The 17,747-nt window shown below is 51.5% G+C and overlaps 1 protein-coding gene across 4 annotated transcripts; it reads left to right on the top strand.

The window, feature by feature from the left end:
• Positions 1–7,388: 7,388 nt before the first annotated feature.
• Positions 7,389–11,903, top strand: Tmem125 (transmembrane protein 125). 4 transcript variants are annotated; one of them, XM_029540118.1, is made up of 5 exons: positions 7,389–7,450; positions 8,369–8,480; positions 8,909–9,052; positions 9,704–9,793; positions 10,022–11,903. In XM_029540118.1, the coding sequence occupies exon 5, from the start codon at positions 10,161–10,163 to the stop codon at positions 10,809–10,811; it is 651 nt and encodes a 216-aa protein (XP_029395978.1). In that variant the 5' UTR covers positions 7,389–7,450; positions 8,369–8,480; positions 8,909–9,052; positions 9,704–9,793; positions 10,022–10,160; the 3' UTR covers positions 10,812–11,903. The 4 variants fall into 4 exon arrangements, with proteins under 4 accessions (XP_029395978.1, XP_029395977.1, XP_029395976.1 ...); XM_029540117.1 differs by lacking the exon at positions 7,389–7,450 and adding an exon at positions 7,537–7,666 and having other exon boundaries at positions 8,234–8,480; positions 9,709–9,793; XM_029540116.1 differs by lacking the exon at positions 7,389–7,450 and adding an exon at positions 7,537–7,666 and having other exon boundaries at positions 8,234–8,480.
• Positions 11,904–17,747: the final 5,844 nt, after the last annotated feature.

Here is a 17,747-nt window from a genome sequence, read left to right as displayed (position 1 = left end):
CCGGTTCAACCCACTCACATCTTAAGTAACTCACCTGTTGCTTCCCTCCTAGTTCTTGTGTCTCTCAGCCAAGTCAGGACCAAACAAGGTCTCCTCTGGTTTCTTCTTCCTTATGAAACATAATGAGGGACTTCCTGTCCTTCCTCTTGTCTTCACATTTGTGTTTGTGTGATCTTGCCTGGCTCCTCCTTTTCTGGGGACACTTTATACTTTTATCTCCAGGGTTATATCTGGGTCTTATTCCAAGGAGCCACATGTAGGTCCCAGGAAAGAAACTCCTTTGTATAATAACAAGCAAAGGAGTGTAACACAAATGTCCCTGGTTTCTCTTGCAGAGAACAATCCCAAGTCCTTCTTAGTGGTCCCCCTCTGGCTGCATGAAGCCTGCCATCTCCCAGGTTCCTCAGTTTCCCTTAGACTGCTTTGCCAACACTGTAGCCATTGCCCCGGGTGTTTTCACAGCCAGACCAGAAACTCTGCCATCCTAGTTCCAAAATGGAAGGTACATAGCAAAGATTGGAAAGGACTCAGGAGTGAAGGGTGTCCATGGGGGCTCTGTCTCTACTGATCACTTTCTCACCCAGCCCACACCCTATCATCAAACCAGTGTGACAGCCATCCTGTCCCTTGCCCACTGGTAGCTTGGCCCAGGAAGATGGCTGAGTGGAGAGAGAGAGAGAAAAATGACCTCTTTGGTCTTCAGGACTGGTGGGAGTTAGCCAATCCAAAGGAGAGGAAGCACAGCCTGGAGAGGGGAAATATTCAGGGGAAAATGGAGCTCTGAGGAGCAGAGGCAAATTCACTGAGGTTGTCATTCAAATGACACGCACATCCCTGGGGAATGTGCTTGATCAAGACATCACCTCTCCTCCTACGGGACGGCTTGGGAGTGACTGACACACAGTCACATAGGTGGGGCCATGACTGTGACTCTGCTGCCCAGTGGCCTTCAACGCCTGTGTTTTCGTGTACTGTCCTGGAGAGGGGCCTGCACAAACACCACAGGCCAGGAGAGCTGGAGGGTATAAAAGAATGTGACTCCCAGAGAATCTAAACAAGAAGAGGGGGAGGGCAGTGGAAAATGCTATCTTATGCCTAAGTTTTATGTGGCCGCTGTCCAGCAGATGAAGAGAAGACACAAGAAGTAGCTGAGAGTAAGAAAGACTCCCACTCCACCCCAACCCCCACTCCACCCCAACCCCCACTCCACCCCAACCCCCACTCCACCCCAACCCCCACTCCACCCCAACTCCCACTCCAGCCCCAGCTAGTGCCTGAGCCAGTGGCTTGTTTTCTCAACTGCAGAGAGAGGGCCATAGATAGCTTCAGAATGTGAGGCCAGAAACAGTCTTGTTCAGCTCTCTGCATCCTGCCTTCCACGCCGCCCCTACACCTGTTGGGTGATCCCGGTTTCCTGGCTCCTAGATCTCAGACCTCCCTCCACGTTGCCTATGATGACTTCATAGGGAAGTAGAAGGCATGACAATCATCTTATCTTTGAGGTCTCTTTGCCTGGTTAACCCTCACTGGTAGATTGGATCTAGCAGTCACCCCCCTCTGGCCCCCCAGCTCCCCAGCCCCCCCACAGCAGCTGTAGAAGCCGAGTCAGTCACCCCTTGGTACATGAATGAACTCAGTTCTTGCTCTTCTGGTTGCTGTCCATCATTGAGCTCTGGGGACTCAATGAGTATGACAGCTTGTGGCCATGGGAGAAGCTTGTCATCCTAGTGTGAGAGGCTTCCGGATTATTCTCTTTATCGATGCCTCTGATACCCAATGGGCGCCCACCCTCATTGTTCTAGGATTTCAGCATCGGTTTTGGCCAGTGTAAACTGCTCAGATCTCAGATGTGCTTTCTCTGCCCTCTTGTTCTCTTAACACGAAAGACTCCACAGTCCCAGTCTTGGCATCAATGTCTGCCTTCCTCCACTACTTCCAGAAAGCATGACCGACGGTTGTGTATCGACCAGCTATTCCCAAGAGGTATTTGAGAGGCACAGGCAATCCTGGGTATGATCATTACAGCCATTTTATATAATAAGGTACCACCTCATTACAATTACTGCTCTGGATTCAGAAAGGCAAGTGACATCTCAGGACCAGGAGTGGGGTTCATCCTCCCTGAGTTCCCCAAGATCACCCAAGATTCAAGAGAGCAGTTATGCTTTGTTTATGTCTGAAATGCAGGCAGATTCTTCTGAGTGGAGCCACACTGGGGAATGAATACCCAGATAGATATAACCTTGTCGGGTGCCAGGCGGCAAGTGGAACCAGCGTTACTGATTACCTCCTGAGGCTGGTAGGTCTAAAAGAACTGTATGTATTGCTTATCTAGGAGGTGTCATGTGACAGAAGAGGGCTAGCTTGCTCTAGGCACACATACTAGTATAATAATGTAACCTAAAATTGGAACTATGAGTTCTAGCACAAGGCTACAGGTGCCCTTCTTTGGTTACGACTCCAGACAGCTTAAGCAAAGGGAAAGGAATTCGTTTTCTGGCTCCACTGGTGTCTCTCAGGCTTTCTTTTGACTGGGAAGCACCCGAACCTCAAGAAGAGCCTGACAGGCACCCCGTCACGATCACGATTTCAGCTGGCAGAAGAGCACTTCCTCAGAAGCCCCGACAGAAATGAAATCTCCAGCCCAATCTTGCTTTTGGTTTTTGGTTTTAAGATTTGCCTGCTGTGTGAGTGCGCGTGCGCATACCCTTACTCTCTCGAATGCATGCACATGGGTGGATGCAGGTGCCCACCGAGTCCAGAAGAGGGCATCAGATCCTCTGGAACTGTCTTTTGTACAGGACTATCTGCTGAGATAAACTACCACTATCTTCATGAGTTCAGCTGTGCCCACTTGCAAAAAAAAAAAAAAAGTCCCCACAGCTGGGCTTGTTGACTGTTGCCCTTCCCTGTGGGGCCAGAGGGTCATAGGACCCTCACGGAGGAGCCAGCTAAACCTCCCAACCAGGTGTATACAATTCTGGCCTAATTAAGTGCACTTGGGGGGGGGGTGTGAGTGGGTGGGATTTAGTGTATCTAGGTTGAAGGACTAGAGAGATTCCATGGAGGAGTTGTCATTGTATTCTGGGTGTCGACCTCCCAGTGTGACTGCTTTAAGGCCACCCACACTCCCACCTATGACCTCCATTGCTCACGAGGCAGCCTAATCAACTCATTGGTTTCCCAGAATGAACGAGGGTGGAATTGTACCTCAGCTTGTCATGGGACCTTCGGAGAGAGGTAGACAGTACTTCTCCCTCGGGGGAGGAATTTTAGCCACAGAGCTGCTTGGCATGTGTCTGGAGAACCGAACATGGGTCCTCTGCAAGGACAGCAGATGCTCTTAACCACTGAGCCATCTCTCTTGGTCTTAAACTGCCCAGAGGGAGACTTTGGGGCCTAGCTTGAGTTGGGAGCTTACCTCTGTTCAATTACCTGTAGACATACCAATGAGTCACGAATGATAATAAGCCTAGAGCTCTTATCTGGAAAGAGGATGAGAATCCTAAGTGGGACCTATGTCCCCCACAAATATGTACCTAGAGGAATGGTCAGTCACCACACTAGGTATGGGTCCACTGATGCCCTGTGGCTACCCTGTGTATATGTCCTTCCTTCTCCTAGCCTTTCCTCCCAGATCAATCCCGTGCCCCCTGCACAATACCTGGTTCACAGAAGGGGTACAGTAATTTTTTTTTCCTGAATCCTACCATTTAACTCCCCTCGTAACCACTGACTAAGCCATGTTATTCCCATTTTACAAATGAGGAGACCCAGATCTACCAAGCCTGTCAATGTGACATAAGCTAGAGTCACCTGAGAAGAGGGGACGTCAGCTGAGAGAATGCTTTCACCAGAGTGGCCTGTAGGCAAGTCTACCCAGGGCTTTTCTTGATTGATGATGTCGGAAGGCCCAGCACTTTGTTCGTGGTCCCATCCCTGGCTGGTGGTCCTAAGTGTTCATTTCAGGCAGGCTAAGCAAACCATGGGAAGCAAGCCAGTAAGCAGCCCTCTTCTACGGCTTCTGCAACAGCTCTGGCCTCCAGGTTCCTGCTCTGAGGTCCTTCGGGAATGGACCGTGATGCTCAGGAGTAAGAGAAATAAACCCTTTCCTCTCCAAGCTGCCTTTGGTTATGATGTTTTAACAAATCAATGGAAACCCAGCAGGTTTTCTAAAATTACATTACTAGAGCTGGGACCTTAACATCATCCTAGCTCCAAAAATCACGATTCCACTCAGTCATTCAACAACGTTGAGTTGCACACCTATTGTTCTAGGAGCTGGGTACACAGCAGCAAATAAAGCCAACCCTTCCTCATGAAGGTTGAGAGGGAGACCCACAGTAATGTGTATGTGGGAGTGAAAGGGGAAAGGACAGAGGAATAAAGGAAGCAAGGTTAAAGGGATGAGAAACACTGGAGACACGATTTTAGACAATGTCCAGGAAGCTCTTCTGGGAAGGGGATGTACGTGACTATCCTTGGAGTCCAACAATGGCCATCTTCAGAGTACAGCTGAGCCCCTTGAAAAGGTCAACCTGGCTGGTCTTGCTGACTGCTTACTTCTCCTCATAGAGAAGCGGGGGGGGGGGGAGCATCACCTGAGTACGGGTCACTCCGTACCACCTGCTGTGTGCATCTCTGACATAATTACATGCACCCTTGGGGAAGGGCTACAGTATATAGGCCAAGGAAGACTATTAAAGGGTGATGTGTGGGGTATCCACCAGGGAAGGCTGTCCAGACATGGGTTTAAGCCAATAAGAAGTCCTTATTAGCTGGCTGGAGACGACACTAGGAGTTCCAGTGTAGGCCTGGGCCTTTCTCAGGATGAGCTTTTAAGCACAGAAACTGTGTCCTGGGTTAACCTACTTCAGTTAACAAGAACGGTTGGCCAGAAGCAGAACTACAGAAGCCAGAAAGCAAGGTTAATACACTTGTAGACTTTCCCAAAACTATGGACTTGGATGGATTAGATCTTTGTTTTCATTTTGACTGGTGGTGCTATATGCTGAGTTTTACAGCCTGAATGGTACTTCCGATGGGGAGACAGTTGTGCTGAGGTCTGGGGACCTATTAGAGTGGAGTCGATCTATGAAGCTGTGAGAAAACCACCATCCCTGCTGGGTAAAGACTTTCCAGTGCAGTCTTTTTGGTGGGCAGCACCCATATTCAAGTAACTAACCCCTCACCTATGCTCTGGAAGTAATCCCAATAAACTCATCGGCTCCCCCAGAGCAATCTTTGGTGGAGTGGAATCAGAGACCGCAGGAGGAGGGGTAGGCATTGTTTACACCTTCCTCCCGGAATGGATTTTAACAGCCAAAGGTGACATTTGAGCTCGTTTCTGAAGGGAAGGAATCACCTGGAAGGAAAGCAGAGGGAGCCACCAGCACACACAGGTTTTGAGGCAGTGGGATGACATTAAAGAGGGCCTCATAGATCATGAAGAACCCAGGCTGGCCATGGACTGACTCAAGCAGGCAGTGGCGTTACCGTGACAGGCTCACTTCAGCCTCTGGCTGGGTATAGGGGAAGGTGTGACTTCAGCTCATCTCTTCTCCATTGTGCACCCTCTCAGACCTACCAGCTTCTCCTGCACGCCCACTGCCACCTCTGCCTCCTGAGCTTCCATTTCTGTCCCTGCTTTAGGGACAGATTCGACACTTTGAGCCACTGACTTGCCCAGCCAGTATTCAAACTGATGAAGCTTTAGGCTCTCCTTCCTCCTCGATAGACTCCAAAGGGAACGAGAAGAGAAAGGGGCTGTTCGGGGATCCCCTGTGCCAGCTTTTGTCTAGGACAGCTGGACGTTAGGTTAGCAGGAGACTAGAGTTTCCTAAGGACCAGGCTATTAGAAGAGTTCAGATCAAATCCAGGCTGGCAAGCTCTGCCAGACCTTGGCTCTCCCAGGCCTGTTTCTTATAAAGGGGACATGTTCACAATGCTTTGCAGACTGGCAGGATTAATACCCACTATGTCATCCAATGTCCCCTGCTCTGCACCAGTCAAGCAGCCCTAAAGTCTTCTCCAGGGGAAAGCTAGCCAGAGCAGTACTCCCCAGTAAGGTTACGGCCACAGGCAAAGGTGGCTACTGGATACTCAATGTGTAGCTAATTTGAACTGAGATACAGTTTGTATGTATAAGAAAAGACTCTCAAAGAGCTCATTAATACCTTCTATAATAAAATATATTTTAGAATTCCAATACAAACAGTTTTGCAGCTCTGGGGATTGAACCAGGTGATGAGCAACCACTGGGCTGCATCCATAGCCCAGCAAGCACATTCATTTTAATGTGTGGGTTTTGCCTGTTCTTTGGAAACAGGCTATTAGAAAGGCTTAAGTTACATAAATAAGAGGGGCCCCCAGAAACTGAAGTGATAGTCAGGGAGCCTGTCTGGGTCTGTCCTAGGTCCTCTGCATGTACATTATAGTTGCATAGCTCGATGCTCCGAACAGAGGGAGTGCGGAGTCTCTGACTCTTTTGCCTGCTCTTGGGACCCTTTTCCTCCTATTGGGTTGCCTCATCCAGCCTGGATATGAGGACTTGTGGCTGGTCTTATTGTAACTTAATGCCATTTTCAATTGAAATCCCTGGGAGGGAGGCCTGCCCTTTTCTTTTTCTTTCTTTTCTTTCTCTTTCTCCTCCTCCTCCTTCTTCCTTTTTTTTTTTTTTTGAAGAGAAATGAGGGAGGAGTGGATCTGAGGGAGGGGGAGGGAGAGTCATTGAGAGTCTCGGAGAGGAGGGGAAACTGCAGTTGAATTTGGATGTAATATGATGTAATATGTGAGAGAAATGTAAAAAAAACAAAAAACAAAAAACAAAAAAAAAACATACCTAAGCTGAAACGTAGACATATAGACGGTGCTGCTCTGGACTTAGGAGGCTCCGAGTCATCTGCACAGAACAAAACAAAGAGGAGGCCAGGCCAGGCACAGTTATTCTGTGAACTGACCTTGGGAAGATTTACTTGATTTCACTCTGTTGTTTGGGTTTTTGTTGGTGCTACTGCTGCTGGTATTGGTTTGTTTGGTTTTTTAAATACACACCAAATGGAGAGAGAAGAACATACTAACGTATAGTTTACAGAAGGGGTAGGACAGAAGCCGTGGGGCAGACTGCACATTCTCCAACCAGTCACCCTCCGGCCACTTGGGGCACTGTCTCTAGGAACCAGACTTGCTGATTAGAAGCAGAGCCCTGAACCCTATCCTGCTTCCACTTGGAACACCCCTGTGGACACCCAGCAGTGTCCAAATGCATCCCTGAGGCCCTCCAGGACCACACAGCCTGGGCCCAACTTGTCCTGGTTTCATCCCAAATGCTCAAAGGTCAAAATAGTCACACCCGTCAGTCAGTTCACACTTTTATTTAGCCAGCCACTCAACAAACATTTATCGATCACCGTAAGCGTACAGGCTACCGCTGGCTGCTGAGATGATTGCGGTTAGTAAACTGGTCGCTACCCCTGAAGTGGCTGGGGATACACGTCTGGGTCAGGGGGGTGGGGGTGGGGTGGGTGAAAGCTAACTAACTAAAAGATCTGTTGCGGATGAATATGGAAGAAACATGGCCGGGAGTGCAGTCGAATCAGCCGGATCCGATGGGGCATTTCAGCTCAATGGTTCAAGTTGGCCAGACTCAGGCAGACAGAGGCCTGAGGTAGGTGGGGGACAGTCCAGCGAAGGGCAAGGGCTTCCTTTGCCTTGTCAAGAGATGTGAAACTTATCCAAGTAGTGCTTGCTCTGGGAGCTCCAGCTGTCTACATGAAAGGCCTCTACCCACCCATGGGGCAGGCTAATCCTCAAGGGAAATAAAGGAAGGGCTTATTGGGGGAAAAGCTTAAGATGGAGCTGAAGTTAGGTTTGGGGTATCGCTGATGCTGGATGCTGGGGCTGAGGCTGACTTTAAGGCAAAGCTGGGTTTTGAGGGGCTAGACTGGGGCTGAGGGTACAGTGGGATTCAGAATTAAAGTCCAAAATCAGCTGGAATGAGGAGGTTCCAGGCCAGTTGGGGCCTCCTAATGGCTCTCCTCCTGCCTCAGCCTCTCAGGGTGCAAAGATTACAGGCCTGGACTGTAATTACGTGCAGGCTTAGCTGTAGATCTACTGGGAGGGGCTAAAGGTAAAATGAAGTTGGAGTTGGGAGGTGGGGGTGGGTTAGGGCTCAGACGGGCCGAGGGTCAGCATTCCTTCCTCCTGCTGACCCAATCGGCATATTGTGTTTCAGACCTACCAGCGGCGGACAGAAGCCCCTCCCTTCCCAGGAATGTCTCAGCCCCACTGAAGTCGCAGGGCCACGTCAGCCAATTGGCTCAGGCCCTGCCCTGGAAACAGCACCTGTTAATTTCCCCCCTCCTTCCAGCTCACCTGGGTGCAGGTTAGGCAGGTGAAGCGTCTCCCCGGAAACAGACCTAGAGCGCCCCACCTGCTGGGTCCTGCCTGCTCAAATCGGATTCAGCACAGCCAGGCGTCCCGTGAGTGCCCCACACGCCCCACCCCCACCTTTTTCACGGGTTCTACTACCGGGAACCTCCACCCACGCTGGGGTCGCTCCCCAGTAAGCCGGTGCCAGCACCTTCAGACTAGCAAGCCACAGTCCTGAGGAATGCTGGGACAGACTCCGCCCACGGCCCCTCCCCCAACCACCCGTGGGGGCGTGGGCACCTACCCCACCCACCTTGCGTGCAGGGCAACCTCTGCAAAGGGCAGAGCGGTCCCCACTCTGTCTCGTTGGAGTAAAAACGCGGTCTCGGCAGTGTGGTCCATGTGGGTTCTGATTCACCCCGAGTCTCTGACTCAAAAAAAGTATGAGAGCCCCTTGGCCCCGTGGGAAGTCTAAAAGGAGGATGTTAGATGACTTCTCCCACTCCTCAGAATAAACTTCTCTGTCCTCACTTTTCAGATAAAGCCTCTAAGAGGTTAGCTGGGGCTTCCCTGCCCCACTCCAGCGCCTCCTGGACTCGCAGCTGACACCTACAGGACCGGTCTCTCCTGCTGCCGGAAGTTGAGTTCCTTGCCGGCAGTGCTAGCTTTATTTTTACCTGGTGTGAGTCATGCCGCCTGTCCTGTAGGGAACAGGTTAAATAAGTAACACTGTTAGATCCCTCCCCACATTCCCACGGTGGGAAGGACTAGGCTGCGGTTCAAATCCTGAGTCCTCCTTTTGCTGCCTTAGAGAACACGTGGAGCCATATAGCAGAGGATGGACCCGTGGGGAGCAGGCAGGTTCTGGATGAGTGCCGAGGACAGGACTGGACAGAGATATGTCTAGAGGCAAGAGGCAGCCCCTGGAGCCATGGATTGGCAATAGCAGAAGGCGCTGAGGAGCCCCCGGAGTGGGCCGAGAGGGAGGGTGGGTGGTAACAGCATCTTGAGAAAGGAACACAGGAGGAACAGGTTCAGGGTAAGATGAGGAATTCGGGTTGGGCCCTGTTGCATCAGAGACGACCAGCACTGGAAGGAGAGACTTGGAGCATGCATCTTCTTTCGCCTGACGGAGATAGGGTGGAACTAGAGAAAGAATGGTGTTAGGGGTCAGGTCCTGACCCACGGAGAAGAAAGGGTCAGGCTCAGCCTGCTGGTTCCAGAAGGGTTAAGTCTCCAGCCTCCCTTCCCCATAGCTTCCCCCACCCAGGACCCAGCAGTGACAGCTGAGGCCATGTGAGTCTGATCCTGAATGAGGCATTATCTCTGACAGTTCAGTTTGTCCCGTCATCCACTGTGGCACCACCAGCTTCCTCCGACAGCCTGAATGGAACAGGACACCGAGACAGCCTGAGCGAGAGAGGTCAGGGGCTGGGCAAGGGGGTTCTCTGGAGGGGAAGGGGAGCTCTATAGTGGAGGGAACTCTGTTGGGTCAAGGGAGGTGCTTTCCCAAGGTGCAGTGCTAGGGTTGTAGCTCTCAGGAATAGGTCCTGAGGACCCCGGAGAAGATTCTTGGGGCCCTTCCCTGAGACTCCCAGATGAGACTATAGGGCCAGATGGGTGGGAAATAACTTGTGATCCTGTCCTGCAGGTGCGGGTAACCATAGCCTGGACTGAGAAGAGGAGACTGGGCTTCTCTCCGACAACCAGGTGATGGGGACACAGGGTCACGACAAACACCCTCTGAACCCTGACATTGATCCTCTATCCTGACCCTGCCTGACCAAGCCATGTCCCAACAAGCCTCAGTGGGCAGGGGGTTGCCCCCAGATGTGCTGGCAGAGCAGGTGGAGCTATGGTGGTCCCAGCAGCCCCGGCGCTCCTTGCTCTGTTTCTCTGTGGCTGTGGTCCTAGTGGCTGGCTGTGGGGCCGGCGGCGTGGCACTGCTGTCTTCCACCAGCAGCCGATCCGGCGAATGGCGACTAGCCGTGGGCACTGTGCTCTGCCTGCTGGCCCTGCTGGTTCTGGTGAAGCAGCTGATGAGCTCTGCCGTGCAGGATATGAACTGCATACGCCAGGCCCAGCACGTGGCCTTGCTGCGCAGTGGCGGAGGCGCCGACGCAGTTGTAGTGTTGCTCAGTGGCTTTGTGCTGCTGGTCACCGGCCTGACCCTGGCTGGGCTGGCTGCTGCCCCGGCCCCAGCACGGCCACTGGCTGCCATGCTGTCCGTGGGCATTACCTTGGCTTCCTTGGGCTCAGTTTTGCTGCTTGGGTTGCTACTGTACCAGGTGGGTGTGAGTGGACACTGCCCTCCGATCTGTATAGAGGCATTCTCCGCCCGAAATGGCCACAGTGACAACGGTAGCATCTTTAGCATCTCAGGACAGTTGTCTTCTGGCCAGCGTCATGAGACCACCTCCAGCATTGCCAGCCTCATCTGACAGAGATGGAGCCCTTCTTGCCATTCCCTGCCTCGGTATCCCCAGAACTTGTGACGGACATGCACAGGTGCATGCATATATGTGTGTGTTCCCCTGCCGTGGCATTTCATGATATGTGATTAGGAGTACATGTGTACCCTCATATCCATCCCATGAGACGGTGAGGGATACCTCCTCGGAGCTGTTCGTATCATGGACTGTCATGCTCTATGCCTGGTCTCTGAGGACTTGACCCATATTTCCAAGACCCTACAACTCCAGCCTTGCCCTATGGCATCATCAAGGATCTCCACAGAGGTGACTGTTGCCTATCCACGACTACACCAGTAATCACTCTTGGAGAGTGACTCGTCAAAGCTGAGAGAAGCAAAGCTGAGAGAAACGGCTTCCGGATGAGATGGACCTGGCCTGGGAAACACCTTTGAGCTTGTAACCTAGCAGCTGGGGCCAGTGAGAGGTGACTCAGACACTCCTGCCTCAGTTTCTTAGAACAGTGTTGCTATTGATTCTTAGGATTAATTGCCTCTTGGGCAAGATGATTGGGCTCCTGGCAAATGTTCAATTAAAAGGTGACTATAGTGAAAACGAAATAAATTATGGGGGAAAGGTGGCTGTAGTTCTGTCTGCACCACGGCGTCTCACCTCAGAGACCCTTACCCCCGCCCCACAGCCCACTCATCCCAGGCTATGGAGCCACGGTGTCGTCAGCCAGACCTAGGGTTTCTCTTCTCATGAGAGAAGGGAGAAGTGTCAAGAGGATTCCACAGGTTTGGAAAGAAACCTACTGGTGTCCAGTCCCAGAGAGAGTGGGGAGCCAGCTCTTCAGACGTGTTCACTTGCCACTTACGGGGAGATTTAACCAGTGACTGTGTCTCTAGAAATGTGACCCTGTCCTTATGTATAGTCTGCCTTCTGTGAAACAGGAACAGGCTGCTATTTGCATGGCCATTGTACCAGTTAGCCCACTTCTGGGTTCCGGGAACTGAAGAGGCAGTAAGCCACTTCCTGCTTGGAGTTGCCTGGAAGGGCTCTCCCCTCCCCCCCCCTCGGTGTGTGTTTTCTCTCCAGGTGACAAAAACATAGGTTACTGCTTTGGCCACTTCCTGCTCCACAAGGTGGAGATTACCTGAAGACGTCAGAGACTCAGAGAGACATCTGCCTCCTAAAAGACCCTGATGCAGGAAAAACGTGGAGTAGTGAAATTGGTGCTGTTAAAGGGTTTACTAATAAACTCGCTCGGGAAATCTTAAGTTGCACAAAGCTAAAGGAGCCCAAATGCCAGTGAGTAGCACACTAACCGCACTTGCTAGAAACTGTGAGAAAGAAAATTCTGTATCACAACTGAAGTTTGGGCTTGCAGAGAAAGTTCCTGCTTAGTTTATTCACTAAGATTGACCTCCAGTTAGGCTCCTTTCCATAATAAAAGGAGACAACCCTGATTCGCACTTAGCCATTAGGCCTGCAGCCTGGACAGGGTCGCAATCACCACGTTCTCCCAGCCTGCCTTGAAGTCCTCTGTGCTCTCATCACACTGCTGCAGGGTGGGCAAAGATCAACCTCCTAACTGTAGACAGCAGAGCTGCAGGCTCTGGTGAGGCAGAGTCAGCAGAGGGGACAAACGTGCCTCCTGAAGAGATGCTATGGGCTGGGGGACAAGGGGAAGGGGCTGCCAACTGAGAGGAGGACAAGGTGGGCAGAGCCAGAAGAGGAAAATGCCACATACCCAGAATGCCCAGAACAACAGAAACCCTGAGTGTTCCGTGGAGCCTGGTCCCTCTGCACATTCAAAAACGGGATCACTGCTGCCTGTCTTAGCAGTTCCTACATCTGGACTGAAGGTGCCTCCAGTCCCTCTCATTTAAGTCAGAGGCCTCAGCGTGGTCCCACACAGTGGTGGCTCTCTCGCTGTCTCCTCTCCGGAGGCCAATGACATCATCTCTGAGCACCCCCGCAGGCACTTGCCTTGTAACACACATCTTTATTCTTTAGAAGGGACACTCTTTGTCTTGGTCCTGATTGTACAGCTGCCCCCACACTGATATTGTTCTTTTGTCTTCAAGATCAGTTTCTGTCACAGACATACATTTCAGCCACAGTGATCATGGTAGAACTAAAATTAAAATCTAGCTTAAAATCTTTACCTTAAATTTTTTCCCTAATGTCACGTGGTCTCCTCTCAGCCCCGTGGACCAGCCACACCAAACTTTCCACACACTTCTGGCATTCCCTCACCCTTTCCAGCCTTTCTATATTCTGCATCCCATCTTTCTCATCCTTTAGGACCCCATTTTCTGGGGAGCTGAGATCTCTAGGGAGTCCTCCCTGACCCTCTCCCTTTAAGTTAGTGACTTGTGCTTTTTTGGTGCCCACGACACCCTCTGCTGCAGACACTAACCCACAAGTCTTAATGTGTCTGAGGAGACTTGGTAGGGTATAAGCTCATCTCTGCAACGTGTGTGTTTTGGTTTTGGCTGTCTATGCATCTCTTGTTCCCAACAACGACCTAGTGTGCTGCAGGTGCTTCTGTTGAATGGCTGAGGAAGGGGGCAATGTATATGCAAGGGACAGCGAGACCCACCTTTAGCCAGGAAGGGAAGTTAGGTCACTACACTGAGTCCTTTCCTCCTGAGGCCCTAAACGCCCTCCCTGAGAAATCCTCACAAGAGGCACAGCCCTAGACCAAGTTCTGGAGGCAAGAGGGCCACAGAACATCCTTCCCACCTGGACTAAGCAAGGGGTCCCTTTTCCTTCTGACTGAGACGGGCCTGGTCTCTTTTTTAATATTTCTTTTAAGGCACTGAAGGAAATCAGGAATGCAGAGACTTAGAAGACAGGAAGGGGACGCACAGCTTAGACCCTCACCGGGTGTGTGGCAGTGGTTCAGGCCCCCAGGGAAGGATTGAGGGAGAGAACAGAACATGTACCCAAGATGACCCACTCCCTACCCACCCGACCATATGTGAGTCCCGTAATGGAGCCGTCTACCGCTCTTGTCACTAAAGCAGGCCTGCAGCCTTCTGCTGCCTTGCGGCACACATGTCACTCAACCTCTGCCTGGTCCATATCACCAGCAGCAGCCCACTAGCCTCTCTGTTCTCTCCAACACTGTCCCTTCTTGAAGACACTCCCCGCTCATCTTCAACTCCCTTGCCTTTTGTTTAAACCTCTGCTGCCCATTTTCACCCTCTGTCAGGTTCCTCTGCTCCTTAGCCCTGCATTTGCTCTCACAAAACATCCTCCACAGAGGAGCCCACGCTCTGCCTTTTCTGCTCCTGCCCGCTACTGACCCAGTACCCCACAGTGAACAGTCCTTGGAGAAAATCCACCTTGGATGTACCACCCACCTCAGTCTCCACTGCTGACTCAGGCCCTGCCACTACACAAACACGTGAGAGGCGCCCTCTCCTCCTCCCTTTTGAGAGCCTAGGGAGGAATTTAGACTTTGTCCTAGAGACACTGGAAAACACGAAGATTTTAATCCAGGGAGGTCTGTGGCTAAAGTTAGTTAGACTACTTGGCTCCTCTGGGGAGATAGGAATTAGCCTGAGGAGGAAAAGACAGAATGGCTAACTAAACTTCCCAGAAATGCTCTCTCGGCTGCCCCTGAGAGGCTGGGAAGAGGAGCTCAGAGAGAGGGAAGCAAAGGACGGTAGCAATTTAGGGGCAGCAGAGAGGGTGTGTGAGGCTGAGGAGAGGTGAGAAAGAAGGCTAGAAAGGGGGTGCTAGGCGAGGGTTCAGGGATCTCTCTGTAGTAGGCCACTTTCTTATGGCCAAGAGAAAGCTAATGAAGGTTGTTTCCGGTTTGGTAGCATGAATATATGTGTGGTGTGCATCATGTATACGTAGACACACTGGACACACGCACATGAGAATGTGGAGCTCTGGAGTTGACACTGGGTGTCTTCCCTCATCTCTCACCACCTTTAATATTGAGGCGGAGGTCTATCCCTGAGCCTGGAGCTGGCTGTTCCAGCAAGTGTGGCTGTCCAGCTTGACTAGGAGACTCCCTGCCTCCAGTGAGCTCTGGGCAGCCAAACGCTAGTCTTGTGTGGCAAACACTTGACTCTGGAAGCCACTTCCCAGGTCAGAGTGAGGGTTTTACCTAGAGAAATGGCCTGGTCAGAACTGCGTGTTCAGGTGAGCCTGACTGTCTGCACATGGTGGGTTTGGAAGGGGCAGAAATGGAGTTAGGGAAGCAGTTGAGAAATCAACGCACAGTCCGGATGTAAGGTCCTGGGACTTAGGTGTAAGGTATTGGGGCTGCTCCATTAAAGGTCCGAGACGCAACGGATGCTGGGAAAGCAGGGCCCATAAAGGAGCCCAGATAGGAGAGATGTGGTTGATTAAGCAGTGATCACCTGAAGATGCAAGACGGAAGTCAGTCTTGGAGCAGGGAAGGCAGGCGGCCCCAGGGCACAAGGTGGCCGGGATGAGCATTCACCTCCCTTGGGAAAGATAAGGGAGAATGTGCACACAGTGAGTTTGTGGGTTTGAAGCCAAAAAACTGAGAGAGGCCCTGACCCATGACTATTCTCCCTGCAAACTGAAGGCAGTTTTAAAGGGAGCTTTATGGAGGAGGGTCAGAGGTATGACTGTTGGGCAGGCAGTTAGCTCTAGGAGGGACTGATGGTTGGTCCTCCAAAATAGGACATAAAGAACAATGGGCCCTCCGGCTGGGCCAGCTCAGAGTCCCTAACGTGGGATACAAAGACTAAGTGACCAAGGGCGCATGCCCGGAGTGCTACTACCCTTTAACCTACATTTCAGCTTTGGGCACTTGAATGCCTATACATATTCTTGCATTCTACACATTTTTAGAATAGACTGGAATCTGGGTAAAATGGGCTTCTGAGAAAAATCCACTCATTTGCTGAAGCTCCAGGTCTGCGGGAAGTACAAGCGAGGAAACATCAGGAAGTGGAGAAACATGAGCCCCGTTGCCCGCTGGGATCTGGGATGTAGGTGCCCATCTCCGCACCCTTTCTGAAGAATGTGTTTGTGTCTCCTTGCTTGCTAACAGTAAGCTCTTCGTGGCTCCCTTTATTACCTTGTCCAGTTGGAATTCTCTTTCTGGAGCACAGGAATGGAGATTGCTTCTGGGGTTGAAACCAGGAAACCTGAGACCTCCCCTGTGGCAAGGCCAAGGAAACACCAAGACTCCTAGATGCTTTGAAAGCTCACGTGAGCCACCATCAGGCGTGGCTGGGGGCCAGGCTACAGGAGTGGGTAGCAGTGGGTTATGGGCTGGAGAGTCTCCCTGGGACATTTGATGGTGAAAAGATGCGGGGTGGGGGGGTGGGGAGGAGCCCAAGTACTGTGAAGAGATTGACATGATGGACCTCAATGTCCAAGTTGGGGGACAAAGAGGACCCATGGGAGCAGGTAAGGGGAGGCAGAGGCAAGCAGAGCTCCGTGAGTTCAAGGCCCACTTGATCTACATAGACAATCCAGGCCAGTCAAGGCTCCATAGTAAGACCAGATCTCTAGACAGACAGACAGACAGACAGAAATACAGACAGACAGAAATACAGACAAACAGATGTGGGCCTGGGTACCATAGGTTTTCCACGGAGATCTCTAGCCAGGCCTGGTGCAAGGGTTCCAGCGAAGGGAAGCGAGTGTGGGAAGGGAGGTGAAGCCTCTGCCTTCCAGGTCACTTGGTAACTCCGAGCCACTCTGTACTGAGTTGGGTTGGGCTGGGCCGACAAGAAGGTGACTATCCAGTGAGGAGTGCTATGGAACCTCGGGTGGCTCTTCGGGAGAACAGGTCTCTTCCCAAGTGTTACAGCTCTTGGGACAAAAGACTCAGATGACAGAGTAGTTCTCGTACACCTTTAATTCCCTGGATAGGCTTTGTATACAGTTTGGGGGTAATTTGGGGTTCGGCAGCAGGTACCTCTCATTGGCTTGGACTGAGAGCTTGAGGGAAACCTTGCATGTGGAAAGGCTTGGAGCTGCTCCCACTTGACTGATGGCAGCACACCTCTCCTGCACGGGAGGGGGGATGGGGTGGCAACTTGGACAGGAGCCAGGGGCCCAGGAGACATGATCGAACATCTTCCATCCCATGTAGGTGGAAATCCCCATCCATCGGGTCCCAGGGGTTCCAGACCTCTGCTCGACTGGAGACCAGGCTGTCTGTGGGGCAGTGGGCTGCTCCACAGACAGACACCCAAACCAGCATTGAGTAAAACATTAGCAGCCGGTCAGTCACAGAGGGGAACTTGATACTCTGCCCGCTGAGACTAGGCTCTACACTCTCAGGTTTGTTTCCATCCCAGGTAGGGATGAAACCCACAAAGGAGTATTCTCCTTGCTACTTTCAGGGATGACCATGGTGTCCGTTGCTGAGCGTAGCTGGCAGCTAAGTGACAGCTAAGATATTTGAGCCTTAGCCTGTGGGTCTGTACATCAGAGCTGTGGGGAGAAGGTACCAACCCTTAGGGGCATAGTTAGCGCCTACTCTACGTTTCATCTAGAACTCAGTGTCACCAACAACAATTTAAAGTAAATACCATTTCCATATCCAGTTTAATGAGAAATTGGGAACAGAGAGGTTCAATACCTTGCCTAAGGTCACACAGCATGTCAGTGTAAGAGCCTGGCTTTAAATTAACCTGTCCTCTCAAATCACTGATGGAATGCTGTTAAGTGTGTGGGTGGGTGGGTGGGTGTGTGCACGTGCGTGCGTACGTGTATGCATGTGTGTTTTCATGCATGCATGGGTAGACATGTGTGCTCCTTCTCAATCTCAAGTGTCCTTAAAAGTCATCCATCTTAATTTTTGGGACATTGTCTGTATTGGCCTGATGTTCATCACGTAGCATAGTGGTTGGACAGCGATTCCCAGGGATCCGCCTGTCTCTGCCCTCCCTCTCCAGTGCTGGGTTTACAAGCGTAAACCACAGGGCCCAGCTTTTTCTTTTTCTTTTTTTT

Source organism: Mus pahari, chromosome 6 (assembly GCF_900095145.1).
Source record: "Mus pahari chromosome 6, PAHARI_EIJ_v1.1, whole genome shotgun sequence".
NCBI lineage: Eukaryota > Metazoa > Chordata > Mammalia > Rodentia > Muridae > Mus > Mus pahari.
The sequence above is the reverse complement of the archived record's forward strand: the minus strand, read 5'-3'. Positions and strand labels throughout refer to the sequence as shown.

What these genes read in the sequence shown, in the direction of transcription:
- Tmem125 (XM_029540118.1), top strand. Translation starts at nt 10,161, where the DNA reads ATGTCCCAACAAGCCTCAGTGGGCAGGGGGTTGCCCCCAGATGTGCTG.